This window comes from Salvelinus alpinus, chromosome 4, assembly GCF_045679555.1.
Source record: "Salvelinus alpinus chromosome 4, SLU_Salpinus.1, whole genome shotgun sequence".
Classification (NCBI taxonomy): Eukaryota; Metazoa; Chordata; class Actinopteri; order Salmoniformes; family Salmonidae; genus Salvelinus; species Salvelinus alpinus.
Window position 1 is genome coordinate 33,853,459 of NC_092089.1, and position 15,740 is coordinate 33,869,198.

General features: G+C 46.8%; 1 protein-coding gene across 1 annotated transcript in view; it reads right to left on the reverse strand.

The window, feature by feature from the left end:
* Positions 1-13,549, reverse strand: part of chd4b (chromodomain helicase DNA binding protein 4b) — a 51,197-nt gene extending 37,648 nt beyond the window's left edge. Inside the window, exons 1-12 of the mRNA XM_071396701.1 lie at positions 13,252-13,549; positions 12,731-12,921; positions 12,076-12,197; positions 11,558-11,845; positions 11,279-11,397; positions 10,791-10,890; positions 10,442-10,649; positions 10,214-10,335; positions 9,966-10,092; positions 9,416-9,585; positions 8,687-8,935; positions 8,126-8,329 (exon numbers count right to left, since the gene is read on the reverse strand). Coding sequence (XP_071252802.1) covers positions 8,126-8,329; positions 8,687-8,935; positions 9,416-9,585; positions 9,966-10,092; positions 10,214-10,335; positions 10,442-10,649; positions 10,791-10,890; positions 11,279-11,397; positions 11,558-11,845; positions 12,076-12,197; positions 12,731-12,785 — 1,764 coding nt within the window. The 5' untranslated portion in view covers positions 12,786-12,921; positions 13,252-13,549. The remainder of the gene's footprint in view (positions 1-8,125; positions 8,330-8,686; positions 8,936-9,415; positions 9,586-9,965; positions 10,093-10,213; positions 10,336-10,441; positions 10,650-10,790; positions 10,891-11,278; positions 11,398-11,557; positions 11,846-12,075; positions 12,198-12,730; positions 12,922-13,251) is intronic.
* Positions 13,550-15,740: the final 2,191 nt, after the last annotated feature.

Below are 15,740 nucleotides of genomic sequence, written 5' to 3' on the forward strand. Positions count from 1 at the left end.
TGATCCAGCAACCTTTCGGTTACTGGCCCAACACTCTAACCACTAGGCTACCTGCCGCGTTGAGTGAAATAAGTGTTGTTATATTTCTTTCTCAGCTGCTCATATTAAGCACATGTTCCGCTATAAAACCCAAGCAGCCTGATTTCTGAGACATTCTATGGTTTGTATCACTCACAACTAAAGTTGCCAAATAACTCTCAAATCTAGCATATAGGACCTGTTTCAAGTGATCACTTTTTCGCTCAACATTGCCACTTCATATGCTCCATAAATGGGAAAAATATCCTTTCTATTTTATTCAGCTAATTTCAATTATATCCTTCTTACTATAAAATCATGTAAAATAAAATAATGGCACGGGACTTATAAACATATTGTCACACCTACTTCTGCTCCCTCCCTCCAGCGCTCGACGTCGCCGGTCTACCAACCACCGGTACAGGCTATTATATTACGCACACCTGTTCCTCATCATTACACACACCTGGTCATCATTTTCTCCTTGATTTCGCCCCCTTTATTTTGCCCTCAGTTGTCATCAGTCATGAGGTGGTATTGTTTTCTCTCATGTTCAGTTCGCTTCTCATGTTTGTTCTTTTGTATCGTTTCATGAAGATGACGCCGACAGAGATGGTTGCCTCGTTTCGAGTCCTTAGGAATGCATACAAGGCCCTTCCTCGCCCTCCCTTCGGGCAAATCCGACCACGACTCCATCTTGTTCCGACCATCTTATAGGCAGAAACTCAAACAGGATGTACCCGTGACTAGAACCATTCAACACTGGTCTGACCAATCGGAATCCACGCTTCAAGATTATTTTGATCACTCGGACTGGGAAATGATCCGGGCAGACTCAGAGATTAACATCGATATATATACTGACTCTGTGAGTGAGTTTATAAGGAAGTGCATTGGAGATGTTGTACCCACTGTGACTATTAAAACCTACCCTAACCAGAAACCGTGGATGGATGGCGGCATTCGCGCAAAACTGAAAGCGCGAAACACCGCATTTAACCATGGAAAGAGGACTGAGAATATGGCCAAATACAAACAGTGTAGTTATTCCTTCCGCAAGGCAATCAAACAAGCGAAATGTCGGTATAAGGACAAAGTGAAGTTGCAATTCAATGGCTCAGACACGAGACGTATGTGGCAGGGTCTACAGGAAATCACGGACTACAAAAAGAAAACCAGCCACGTCACGGACACCGACGTCTCGCTTCCAGACAAACTAAACACCTTCTTTGCCCGCTTTGAGGATAATACAGTGCCACCCTCTCCTTATCCGTGGCCAACATGAGTAAGACATTTAAAAGTGTTAACCCTCGCAGGGCTGCTGGCCCAGATGGCATCCCTAGCCGCCGCCTCAGAGCATGCGCAGACCAGCTGGCTGGTGTGTTTACAGACATATTCAATCGCTCCCTATCCCAGTCTGCTGTCCCCACATGCTTCAAGATGGAGACCATTGTTCCTGTACCCAAGAAGGCAAAGACAACTGAACTAAATGACTACCACCCCATAGCACTCACTTCTGTCATCATGAAGTGCTTTGAGAGACTAGTCAATGATCATATTACCTCCACCTTACCTGCCACCCTAGACCCATTTCAGTTTGCATACCACCCCAACAAGTCCACAGACGATGCAATCGCCATCACACTGCACACTGCCCTATCCCATCTGGACAAGAGAAATACCTATGTAAGAATGCTGTTCATTGACTACAGCTCAGCATTCAACACCATAGTACCCTCCAAGCTCATCATTAAGCTGGAGGCCCTGGGTCAGAACCCCGACCTGTGCAATTGGGTCCTGGACTATCTGATTGGCCGCCCCCAGGTGGTGAAGGTAGGAAACAACATCTCCACTTCGCTGACCCTCAACACTGGGGCCCCACAAGGGTGCATGCTCAGCCCCCTCCTGTACTCCCTGTTCACTCATGACTACGTGGCCAGTCAGAGAGTCACTTCAACCTCAGGAGGCTGAAGAAATGTGGCTTGTCACCTAAAACCCTCACAAACTTTTACAGATGCACAATCGAGAGCATCCTGTCGGGCTGTATCACCGCTTGGTACGGCAACTGCACCGCACGCAAACGTAAGGCTCTCCAGAGAGTGGTGCAGTCTGCACAACGCATCACCGGGGGCAAACTACATGCACTCCAAGACACCTACAGCACCCAAAGTCACAGGAGGGCCAAAAAGATCATCATGGACAACAACCACCCGAGCCACTGCCTGTTCACCCCGCTACCATCCAGAAGGCGAGGTCAGTACAGGTGCATCAATGCTGGGACCGAGAGACTGAAAAACAGCTTCTATCTCAAGGCCATCAGACTGCTAAACAGCAATCACTAACTCAGAGAGGCTGCTGCCTACATAGAGACTCAAATCACTGGCCACTTTAATAAATGGATCACTAGTCACTTTAAACAATGCCACTTTAATAATGTTAACATATCTTACATTACTCATCTCATATGTATATACTGTACCTTAAACCATCTACTGTACCTTTCCTATGCCGTTCGGCCATCGCTCATCCATATATTTATACGTACATATGTCACGCCCTGATCTGTTTCACCTGTTCCTGTTATTGTCTCCACCTCCTCCAGATGTCGCTTATTTCCCCCAGTGTATTTTTCCCTGTGATTCCTGTCTCTCTGTGCCAGTTCGTCTTGTTTGTTAGTCAAGTCAACCAGCGTGTTTTTCCCGATCTCCTTTTGCTATTCTCTTTTTGTTAGTCTTCCAGGTTTTGACCCCTGCTTGTCTCTGGACTACTTTCCCGCCTGCCTGATCATCCTGCCCTGCTCTGACCTTGATTCTGCCTGCCCTTCGGTACCTTTTGGACTCTGAACTGGTTTTGACTCTTTTGCCTGTCCGCGACCATTCTCTTGCCTTATCCTATTGGATTAATAAATATTGTAAGACTCCAACCATCTGCCTCCTGTGTCTGCATCTGGGGCTCGCCTTGTGTCATGATACATATTCTTATTCCAGCTCTTTAGATTTGTGTGTATTAGGTAGTTGGGGAATTGTTACATTACTTGTTAGATATTACTGCACTGTCGGAACTAGAAGCCCAAGCATTTCGCTACACTCACATTAACATCTGCTAGCCATGTATGTGACCAATAACATTTGATTTGATTATTAAACTCACCTTCTGCACCTGTTTCCTGACTCCCGGCATATACGTTACAGAATACCACCTCACAATATGGAAGCAGCAGAAGATAAAACCTTCTTCTAGACGGTCAATGAACAGGGTCATCTACTCCACCAACACCACAACCAAATGTCGCAACTGGGTACAACCATGAGGGAAACTTCCATGTTCTCCACCGCCTCGACACCACCAGCGAGGTTCTCCATACCCCTATCAGAGGGCCTCCTACCACGGGTCATCACAGTGAGCCAGTCCCCCAGCCCACCCAGCTGTCCGCCCAGGTCAGCGATGCCTGACTATCCCTTCCGGAGAAGTATGACGGAACTTCATCGAAATGCCGTGGCTTCCTACTCAAGTGCTCCCTCTACTTCACCTATCAAACGGGAGCCCCCATCATCGAGAGGTCCAAGGTTGCCACGGTCCGCATGGGAGGAGGAACTGGGTTACTATGAGAGGTTCATGGCTCTGTTCAGGGCGGTCTTCGACCAACCTCCAGAGGGCAGAGAGGGAGGTGAGCGACTGTTCCAACTCCAGCAGGGTGCCCAGACCACTGCAGAGTATGCCCTCACCTTTCAGAATGTGGCAGCCTCCAGTAGATGGAATGAGCTGGCGCTCAATCCAAATCTCCCTGGCACACTCCAGCAGGAAAACTATTTCCCCTTCCCATGCCTCAGCGGCCTTGGTCACACCTGTCCATAAACTTTGTAACTGATCTCCCCCTTTCTGATGGTTTTACCACTATTATGGTTGTTGTTGACATATTCTCTAAATCCCCCCGTTTTATCCCTCTCTCTGGACTACCTACCACTCTCCAGGTCACTGTTCCAGCAGGTCTTCCGGTACTACAGTCTTCCAGAGGACATCGTTACCGACCGTGGTCCCCAGTTCACTTTGCGGGTCTGGAAAGCCTTTATGGAGAAGCTGGGGGTCACGGTCACCCTCACCTTCACATAGAACAGTCTATGACCAGGGTGGCAGGACCTTCCCCTGACACCGCCTGGTATAGAGGTCCTGGATGGCAGGAAGCTTGGCCCCAGTGATGTACTGGGATGTTCGCACTACCCTCTGTAGTGCCTTGCTGTCGGAGGCTGAGCAGTTGACATACCAGGCAGTGATGCAACCAGTCAGGATTTTCTCGATGGTGCAGGTGTAGAAACGTTTGAGGATCTGAGGACCCATGCCAAATCTTTTCAGTCTCCTGAGGGGGAATAGGTTTGTAGGTTTATCTTATTGATGAGCTTTGAGGGCACTATGGTGTTGAACGCTGAGATGTAGTCAATGAATAGCATTCTCACATAGGTGTACCTTTTGTCCAGGTGGGAACGGGCAGTGTGGAGTGCAATAGAGATTGCATCATCTGTGGATCTGTTGTGGCGGGAAGCAAATTGGAGTGGGTCTCGGGTTTCTGGGATGATGGTGTTGATGTGAGCCATGACCAGCATTTCAAAGCACTTAGGCAGGTTACCTTAGTGTTCTTGGGAACAAGCACTATGGTGGTTTGCTTAAAACATGTTGGTATTACAGACACGGACAGGGAGAGGTTGAAAATGTCAGCGAAGACACTTGCCAGTTGGTCAGCGCATGCTCGCAGTACACGTCCTGGTAATCTGTCTGGCCCTGCGGCCTTGTGAATGTTGACCTGTTTAAAGGTCTTACTCACATCGGCTGCGGAGAGTGTGATCGCACAAGTCTTCCGGAACAGCTGGTGCTCTCATGCATGTTTCGGTGTTATTTGCCTCGAAGCGAGCATAGAAGTAGTTTAGCTCGCCTGGTAGGCTCGTGTCACTGGGCAGCTCTCGGCTGTGCTTCCCTTTGTAGTTTGTAATGGTTTGCAGGCCCTGCCACATCCGACGAGCATCAGAGCCGGTGTAGTACGACTCGATCTTAGTCCTGTATTGACGCTTTGCCTGTTTGATGGTTCGTCGGAGGGCATAGTGGGATTTCTTATAAGCTTCCCGGTTAGAGTCCCGCTCCTTGAAAGCGGCAGCTCTAGCCTTTAGCTCAGTGCGGATGTTGCCTATAATCCATGACTTCTGGTTGGAGTATGTACGTACAATCACTTTGGGGACAACATCATCGATGCACTTATTGATGAAGCCAAAGACAGATGTGGTGTACTCCTCAATGCCATCGGAGGAATCCCGGAGCATATTCCAGTCTATGCTGGCAAAACAGTCCTGTAGCTTAGCATCTGCTTCCTCTGACCACTTTTTTTATTGATCTAGTCACTGGTGCTTCCTGCTTTAATTTTTGCTTGTAAGCAGGAATCAGGAGAATAGAATTATGGTCATATTTGCCAAATGGAGGACGAGGGAGAGCCTTGTATGTGGCTCTGTGTGTGGAGTATAGGTGGTCCAGAGTTATTTTTCCTCTAGTTGCATATTTAGCATGCTGATAGAAATTTGGTAAAACGGATTTAAGTTTCCCTGCATTAAAATCCCCGGGCTACTAGGAGCGCCGCCTCTGGGTGAGCATTTTCTTGTTTGCTTATGGCGGAATACAGCTCATTCAATGCTGTCTTAGTGCCACCCACTGACTGTGGTGGTATGTAAACAGCTACGAAGAATACAGATGAAAACTCTCTCGGTAGGTAGTGTGGTCTACAGCTTATCATGAGATGCTCTACCTCAGGCGATGCTCTACCTCAGGCGATACTCTACCTCTACCTGAAACGAGCAATTGCTCGAGACTTCCTTAGATATCATGCACCAGCTCATCCATCATTTGTAACACATTTTTCAACCAAACAATTTGATCTAAAAATAATTTGGTGCATTTTCCCCATATTCCATCCAGTTCGCTTTATTTTTATAATATATTACACTGGATCTTTCTAGAATAAGTTCCTCCATTTCTTTTTGTTTTTCCTCTATGGTACAGTTTTTATTGCTATCTATCTGTACTGTTAGTCCTTCAATTTCCTTTGTTAACATGGACTCTTTTGATCTAAATGTCTTTTCTTTTATCGATGAGTACTGAATTGCATGGCCTCTAAAGGCACATTTAAAAGTGTCCCATACAATAAGGGGATCTGCTGTACCTATGTTATGTCGGAAAAAATCAGTTATAAATTATTCTGTCCTAGTTAATCATCCAGTAGGCTTTGATTAAATTTCCAATATCCTCACCCATGTGGAAATTCTGTAAGAGTAATATACAGTGGGGAGAACAAGTATTTGATACACTGCCGATTTTGAAGGTTTTCCTACTTACAAAGCATGTAGAGGTCTGTAATTTTTATCATAGGTACACTTCAACTGTGAGAGACGGAATCTAAAACAAAAATCCAAAAAATCACATTGTATGATTTTTAAGTAATTAATTTGCATTTTATTGCATGACATAAGTATTTGATCACCTACCAACCAGTAAGAATTCCGGCTCTCACAGACCTGTTAGTTTTTCTTTAAGAAGCCCTCCTGTTCTCCACTCATTACCTGTATTAACTGCACCTGTTTGAACTTGTTACCTGTATAAAAGACACCTGTACACACACTCAATCAAACAGACTCCAATCTCTCCACAATGGCCAAGACCAGAGAGCTGTGTAAGGACATCAGGGATAAAATTGTAGACCTGCACAAGGCTGGGATGGGCTACAGGACAATAGGCAAGCAGCTTGGTGAGAAGGCAACAACTGTTGGCGCAATTATTAGAAAATGGAAGAAGTTGAAGATGACGGTCAACCACCCTCGGTCTGGGGCTCCATGCAAGATCTCACCTCGTGGGGCATCAATGATCATGAGAAAGGTGAGGGATCAGCCCATAACTACACGGCAGGACCTGGTCAATGACCTGAAGAGAGCTGGGACCACAGTCTCAAAGAAAACCATTAGTAACACACTACACCGTCATGGATTGAAATCCTGCAGCGCATGCAAGGTCCCCCTGCTCAAGCCAGCGCATTTCCAGGCCCGTCTGAAGTTTGCCAATGACCATCTGGATGATCCAGAGGAGGAATGGGAGAAGGTCATGTGGTCTGATGAGACAAAAATATAGCTTTTTGGTCTAAACTCCACTCGCCGTGTTTGGAGGAAGAAGAAGGTTGAGTACAACCCCAAGAACACCCTCCCAACCGTGAAGCATGGAGGTGGAAACATCATTCTTTGGGGATGCTTTTCTGCAAAGGGGACAGGACGACTGCACCATATTGAGGGGAGGATGGATGGGGCCATGTATCGCGAGATCTTGGCCAAAAACCTCCTTCCCTCAGTAAGAGCATTGAAGATGGGTCGTGGCTGGATCTTCCAGCATGACAACGACCCGAAACACACAGCCAGGGCAACTAAGGAGTGGCTCCGTAAGAAGCATCTCAAGGTCCTGGAGTGGCCTAGCCAGTCTCCAGACATGAACCCAATAGAAAATCTTTGGAGGGAGCTGAAAGTCCGTATTGCCCAGCGACAGCCCCGAAACCTGAAGGATCTGGAGAAGGTCTGTATGGAGGAGTGGGCCAAAATCCCTGCTGCAATGTGTGCAAACCTGGTCAATAACTACAGGAAACGTATGATCTTTGTAATTGCAAACAAAGGTTTCTGTACCAAATATTAAGTTCTGCTTTTCTGATGTATCAAATACTTATGTCATGCAATAAAATGCAAATTAATTACTTAAAAATCATACAATGTGATTTTCTGGATTTTTGTTTTAGATTCCGTCTCTCACAGTTGAAGTGTACCTATGATAAAAATTACAGACCTCTACATGCTTTGTAAGTTGAAAAACCTGCAATATCGGCAGTGTATCAAATACTTGTTCTCCCCACTGTATATGCCAATTATGTGATGGTCCGACCGCATTCTGTCCCCTAACGTGATTATGTTAATTAACGGTCAATTACCATGAGACCAGCAGTCTTTTGCATGACAATAACCGTCTGACAAAATGTAATGGCCGCCACAGCCCTAATTAAGCCTGCATATTACAGTGGCATATTGCTGGTTGAGCGTGTTACCTGTAGCTCTTGGACCCAGGAGCAGTGCCAGTAAGACATGTTGCACCATTTGACAAAGAACTGCCTCTCTGGTCGGCCGGCCAATGGGACAGGGTCTGGGGCCTCGGCTGGGAGGTCCAGTGGACGGGGCACAGGTGTAGGGGGCGGAGGTTCACCCCACTTCCAGGTCAGAACCTTCTGGACTTTACCCTTCATTCCCGGGCACTGAGGGAAATTCAGGAACAATCAGATATACATTCACAAAGAAATATCTTGTGTAAAAAAATATCTTCTTTGTCAATCATGTCAACACTACATATTGCATCTCTATCTGCAATCTTTCGTCATTATACATTTAAAAAACAATGCCAGCGTATACGAGGAGAGATCAGAAATGAGAGTGAAATGGCAGCTGTATAGCTGACTCAAATCAAGAATTCCATATGATGTAGGTGTAGCCACCCACACAAGTATAACAGAACATGTTCTCTTTAATAATCATGTACATCCAACACCCATACGTTGAGATTCATTCTCTCTCTCTCTCACAGACATACACATACACAGGGTGGCAGGGCTCACCATGCAGCGTGGGCAGATCCATTCCCCGTTGGGTATCTCGGGGAGGGGGGGGTTGAGACAGTGGATGTGGTAGGAGGAGGTACAGGTGTCACAGCACAGCAGCTCTCCCCCATCCTTACACACCCTGCAGAACTCTATGTGATGGTCATCCTCCTCCTCTACCCATCCCTCATCCCTCCCCACCTCCTCGTCCTCCCCCTCTCCCTCAGACAGCTCCTCTCTGGCCTCCCACTGGATCCCCTCTTTCTCCTGCAGGGAGGGAGGAACAAAAAGAGAGTGGGAGGAGAGAGCAGGCGGGGGAGGGGGGGGGGGGGGAAGAATGCGGGAGGGGTGTGGCGGAGGGGGTAGTGAGAGTGCAGGAAGGGGAGTGAGAAGGGAGAGGGAGGGAAGAGGTGGGGGGGTGTTGAGAGGAAATGGGAAGAGAGGGGAGTGGAATGATGGAGGGGAAGCGAGAGTGGGGGAAAGGGGGCAGAACCAGAGAGGGGAGGTGAGAGTAGGGGAGGAAGGGGGGGTGATGAAGGACAAATGGAAGGAGAGTGAAAGATAGGAGGAGTGAAAGAGAGAAGGACCAGGATAGAAAAAGGTCATTATCAGAAATAGGATATCACATCAATCTTTAGTCATTAAAGAGAAAATACATACAGTGTATACAAGCAATATGGTGTTAACTCTACCTAGCCATGGGTTGGACTATGGGCCGGCTTCAGACTGGGTACATTGTGTACTTACACAGTGGGGGCAGCTCCACTTGCCCTCGGGGGCCTTCTCCATGTCGGGGTCCAGACAGACCATGTGGTAGGCCCTGGGACAGGTGTCACACAGGATGATCTCCCCTCCCTGCTGGCACACCTCACAGTAGTCCTGGTGGTCTGTCTCATAGCCGTCACCATCCTCCTCAACTGGGATGGGAAGAGGAGGAGTTAGGAGGGAGGGGGAGGAGTTAGGAGGGAAGAGGAGGAGTTAGGAGGGAGGGGGATGGTACATGATGATGGTCCTGTCAAAAACATTTAATACTATCAAAGGATTGGCTGAGAGCCAGGTCCTTGGTTCCTCTAATCCTCTGATTCCTCTAATCACATGATCATCAACAACACAATTAGTTGAATCAAGTGTGTTAGTGCTGGACTGGAACAAAAGCCTGAAACCCCTATAGCTCTCCTGATCTAAGGTATGTGACTGAACACTAGTCTACATGCTATAGCCCCAAGGTATAGCATGTAGACACCTCCATTACATAGAATAAGAGGTCAAGAGATGACAGTTGCGTTTCCATGCCAACCTTTCTTCTTCTTCTTGGCGGTCTTGACCTTCTTCTTGGAGCGGCTGCTGTGGCTGTTGGAGCCGTCCGACACTTCAAAGGTCCCGTCGTCAAAGTCACTCTCCACGTCAAGCTCATCCTCCTCACTCTGACAACAACACAGGGAGAGAGAGAAACAGAGACAAAGATACAATGATAGAATTGTGGGACAGAAGTATGGCAAGGCTTACTGCATATCAGTTGATTCTCAGACAAGTTAGTGTTCTTACCGAGGATCTCTTCCTCTTGCTGTTGAAGCCTCCCAGTTTAATCTTGAGCGGAGCCACCTTCTTGGCTTTGGGCTTGGGGGCAGGCTTAGGGTTGGGCTTGGACCTCCTGCGAGCATTGGGGCCTGCAGAGGGAGATGGAGTTCAATTATTCCCTTATTCTACAACGAATCCCCAAAAATAATATTATACATGCTCCCTCCATCAGCATTCCTTTAACTTGTTCCTCACCTTTGCCCTCTTTGGTCTTGGCCTTGCGGAGTGGGGGTGCAGGCACAGCGGGCACAGCTACAGAAGCGGGTGCAGCTGGAGGGGAGTCTTTAGCGGCACTACCCCCCGCCCCTGTATCCCCTCCTGCCTCTGTCCCTGCCACCACCATACTTTCCACGGCCGCAGCCACGTTGGCAGCTGCCAGGGCTGCGTTGGCACTGGCACAGCCCTACAGAGGGTTAGACAAGGCAGGATGGAAATCAGGACCGTTGCTATAAAGAACATGCAATCATAGTCAAAATACATTTGTAATGTATTGTAATAGCAATGTAATGTCATGTAATAACAATGTTGTATTGGGTTGTGTTACCTTCAGAGGGTTGTTGGTGCTGAACTCCCTCCACTTGGCCATCATCAGAGTCATCATCCTGGACACAGCGATCTTGGGGTTCTTGGCTGCGATGAGGGGTCTGGGGAAGTGAGGCCAAAGGAGAGGCAGAGGTTAAGTTTGGGGCACTCAACGGGGAGCCAGCAGAAAGCGGATGTTTGCGGTTTTCAGGGATACAGTATTTTCAACATAACTTCCATTTGCTCTGAAAAACAGATTTGGGGACTCCTTTCAAGCATCTTTTTACGCCTGCTATGTTAGTTTAAGTTCGGGGTAGAAGTAGGGGCAGTTTCAGACTGGTCGTAGCTAGCTCAGTCACACACAGATATGAAGTAACTTTCTCCCCCGATCCACAAAAGCTGCGCTATCCAGGTGAAGTGGTACTGAAACATGCTACAGTGGAAATAGAAATAGAAGGAGAATAGCAAAAAGCAAGTAGAAAACATGAGACGTGAGAGAGGTGTGTTAACCTGACAAACTGGCTGAAGGCCTTGTAGTTGGTGATGGTGGTGTAGTCCTTCTGAGTGAAGACATGGTCGATGTCTTTCATGCCCCAGTCCTCCAGCAGCTGAGTCGAGCTCTTGGGCTCCTGGAGAGTGGGCGGAGTGAGGATATCATTACATTCAGGGTCACTGAGCCAACAGGGTCATTAAGTGCATTGCAGGGGCTGCTTCAAATCAAAACAGAATCAACGACTCCCTCGTTCACCCCACCTGCAACACCCACATCCTCGTAGCCTTCATCCTCACCTGGCTATCTTCATCATCATCATCCTCATCATCCTCATCTTTCTCTAGTTCTGGTTCTTTGCGTTTACTCTTGGAGCTGGATGAGCCTCCACCTTTCTCCTTCTCTCCACTCGTCCCTCCTCCCTTCTTCTTGTCTTTGGAGGAGCTGGAGCGCTTCTTCTTCTTCCCCCTCGGGGCGTAATCACTTCCCTCGCTTTCTGACCTGGCTCTACCTCCTCCTCCTTCTTCCTCCTCCCTCGCTACTTGCTCCACTGCTAAGAAGGGTTCTGGTGAGCTGACTGGCACCTCCTGAGAGGAAACAAAATGAGTCAACATAGATGCAAATATGAAGAAGAAAAAAAATTCACAAATGCTGAAAATCTATACTAAGGACAGGTCAAAAGGGTCAAAGGCTAGGGGCTATCCGTATTGTTATTAATATACTTCAAAATGCATTCTTCCCTCCCAACTTCCTTGGAGAAATCCCTGATATCAGTGACTAGGATACTGCATGTAAGGAAGGATGATGCCCATCCTACCTCTCTGACAGGTCTTGGTCTCTTGTTGATCCTGCTCTCACGGCTCTTCTTGGCTTTCTTCTTCTTCTTTGACTTGGTGGGGACCTCGACGTCAGACACAGCCTCTTCTGGTTCCTCCTCATCTGCCGATGGAAAGGGTACAGGAATTGATTGAATATAATGCATAATTGATTGAGATAATTACGAGATAATTATATTAATTAAAAAAAATATTCATAGATTACCGAGGGATTTGTATAAAATTCTAAAACTGTCAACTCCAGACAAGCTTTATTGACAGTGTTTTGGATACATTTTGATATAAAGATATGCACTGCACGCCAGCTGCCAGTTCAGTACGCATGACTCGTGTGACTTTGCCAGCAAATGGTCGTGGACGCAACTTCTAACAACAACACGCATGCATTGGCAGTGCAAATATTTACGCACTCTCTATTGGTAGCTAGCTAGCTAGCGTGCTATCAAGTTTGCCAGCTAGTGTAGAAGCAAAACATTCGGCTAGCTAGCGAACTGGGCTGCCTAATGTAAATTGTCACTACCAGCACCAGACTAGAGTAGCTAGCAAATAAGCTAGCTAACTAGCTAACGTACCGTTAACTAACGTTACCAACCTGCAAGCTTGTTCTGAAAAAATAGATCGCTGACGATGTCTTACCATGTGCAAGTCCTGTAGGTTCCAAGTCATCCCGCTCGTCCTCGCTTCCAGACATATTTCAATAATAATTAATTTAAATTAAAAGCGAGCTAATCCCTCCACCGAACCCTGCCCGATCTTGTGAGGGAGGAGGGCAAAATACGTGTGGGTGGTGGAGAATGGAACGGGGGTGTCCTGGGGAGGGGGGGTCGCTGTAAGAAGGAAAAAAACATTTGCTTGAATTAGCAATCCTATTGGTATTTCTCGAATAATAATAAGTATATATTACATTGACAGGTCACGGTGTGACATGTTAACTATCTTATTAAATCGAAAAACATTTGTTTTCAATTGGCATGCCTGTCCACACCGCATAGGAAGCTGTAGCAATGGACACCCGTCAATCATCGTGTATTGAATAGATAGGTGCATTATAGTACTCTCTGGAATACTGCCCCACTCGCGATACAAACTCAATTTAGGCAAACTTACAGTTACAGTCAGGGTTCAAGTGAAACCCCTAAGACTTGTGAGAAACTTACTGTAGTCCCTGTTAGATATGGGTTTCCTTCGTGTAATAATTGTCTCTCAGCAATGGTATTAGTCTTTAATATAAATTAATGAGCAACAATATCCAGTAAAATATGTCGTTAATGACCCCGCAAAACACGTTGCACACTCCGTCCCCCTTCTCTCCCCCAGCCTCAGTGGCTAGCAGAGCTTAGCTAACATCCTCACAAACACACAAAGGGGGCAGACATCCCAGAATAATCCCCCCTCCCTCGGCGTTCTGTAACACTCACACAACTCTGCATAGTTACCTCGCAACGGACAGACCATAATACTCAGCCTTCACGCACCTCCCCCCTCTACACACACACACACTTCTACTGCACACACACCCTGCCCCTTAGCAACCCCGTTGTCATGGAGACACTCCTCCTCCCGCCCTCTCTCTGGCAGACCATAATACTCCAGCCACCAACATCCCATAATAAACACAACTCCTAAAAAGACAGGAGAAAAAATACCAGTCACATGGTCTCCAGGGAAACTCTAGGCCACTGGTGACAGACCATAATATTCACAGACTGTCCTCCTGGCATGTCTACCACTGCACCCAGAAGACCTATGGAAGCCCACACGTAGGCTAGGCTACCACTGTGCGTACTTACTTACAGACTGCACTCACAGTATAAGACTGCTTTATAACACTTGCATGGGAATAACTCTAGGCCAACTGTACTGAAGTGCATGGAGTACATGGTACACATGGCTTAGTCTTAAATACACACATCAACACAACACAACAGGTTTGCCACACACATGTAATTGTTCGGGACACACAGGGATACCAGAAACATGTACTGCTTGTGTCAATGATGGACTGCTGTGTCACATGTTAGGCACCTGTCTCTGGACTCAACAGAACAACTTATGGGATGGCACAGTACAGTTGGGGTCTATTGTCTCCATAGCCCTCAGAGCATGCAGTGCTGTGGACAGGGTAGAGGAAACTAGAATTTGAAACAGGGTCAATTGCATTGACCGCCACAGAGAATTCAACCATATAGAAGAGCATCTAAAGCAGTGGTTCCCAACCAGGGGTACTAGGACTCCTGAGGGCACTTGGCCTATCCACAGGGGGTGCTCATCAGCCCAAGAGCTCGACTCCGCTGCTGGGGGACTCGGGCATGAAAGACATCCACCATGTCTTCACTCAGAAGACTCATCAGACCATAGGCCTACTGGAAAAAATGCACATGATGGGGTACTCCGGGCAGAACAAAATTCAGCTGGTGGTACAGTAGCTGAAACAGGTTGGAAACCACAGATCTAAAGTATACACAGATGCATTCAGACTTGAATTGGGCAACAGATGGTCAATAGATTGCATTGACCAGGGATGTTAATGTTTTGATGCCGTGTTTGCAAACACACTACCTGACAGCATCAGCATATTGTTTTTGTATTTTATTTAACCTTTATTTAACTATGCAAGTCAGTTAAGAACAAATTCTTATTTACAATGACGGCCTACCCCAGCCAAACGCTAACCCGGGCTACGCTGGGCCAATTGTGTGCAGCCCTATGGGACTCCCAATCACGACCGGTTGTAATACAGCCTGGAATCTAACCGGGTTCTGTAGTGACGCCTCTAGCACTGAGATGCAGTGCCTTAGACCGCTGCGCCACTCAGGAGCCCTGTAGACAGAAACATTTAAAACGCCTTGTGACAACTGCAGATGTAATAAAAGGGCTTTATCAATTAGATTTGATCGATTTATTGATTTATACCCTAATGTGTTAGTACTGAATCAGTGATAAGAATCAAGTCATCTGGGATATGTGTGATGGATGCATTGTGTTTACATGGATGGACTGTGGACTGTCATGCATCACTCTGAATGGTTGGACTCTGTCCTTTTGGGGTGGCATTTTCTAAATGACAGACAATAGAATGGTATCATGTTGTAGTGTTTTGTGTGTGTGTGTGTGTATGTGAATTTCTTACCTCCCTCTCTCACCATCCCCGTCAGGTCTCTGCAAGGAAATTTTTCCTGGCCCAGGGTTCCTGAAACCAAACACGGTTCATTTTGTGACTTTGTTACTGTATCGCTGATATTGATTTATCAGTAGTACATTATCAGCATATCAACCAGGCTTTTGTACCACTGTAAAGTTTATATCCTGCTTTTTTCCCCAGAGGAAATAAGTAGACAAAGAAAATACAATTGTTGCAATTTACACTTGTATCTTTTTGTTCTACCTTTCATGTTTTATTCCCCTGATAATAACAGGTGAAAATGCTTAGGAAATCAGTTCCTAAAAGCTACTGAGCCATACCCACAGAATTAACTCACTCTCTCACCTTCTTTCTCTCCTGTGCTCTGTCACTATGGAGATTGAGGAGGGGTGGGGGGGGACCCTGTATCAACCAATCACAATTTGGTTAGTGGTGGGGGGGGGTAAACCTTCCTCTGTCCTTCCCCCTCCATATTCCCCACCCCTTCTGAATCACAGCGGCACA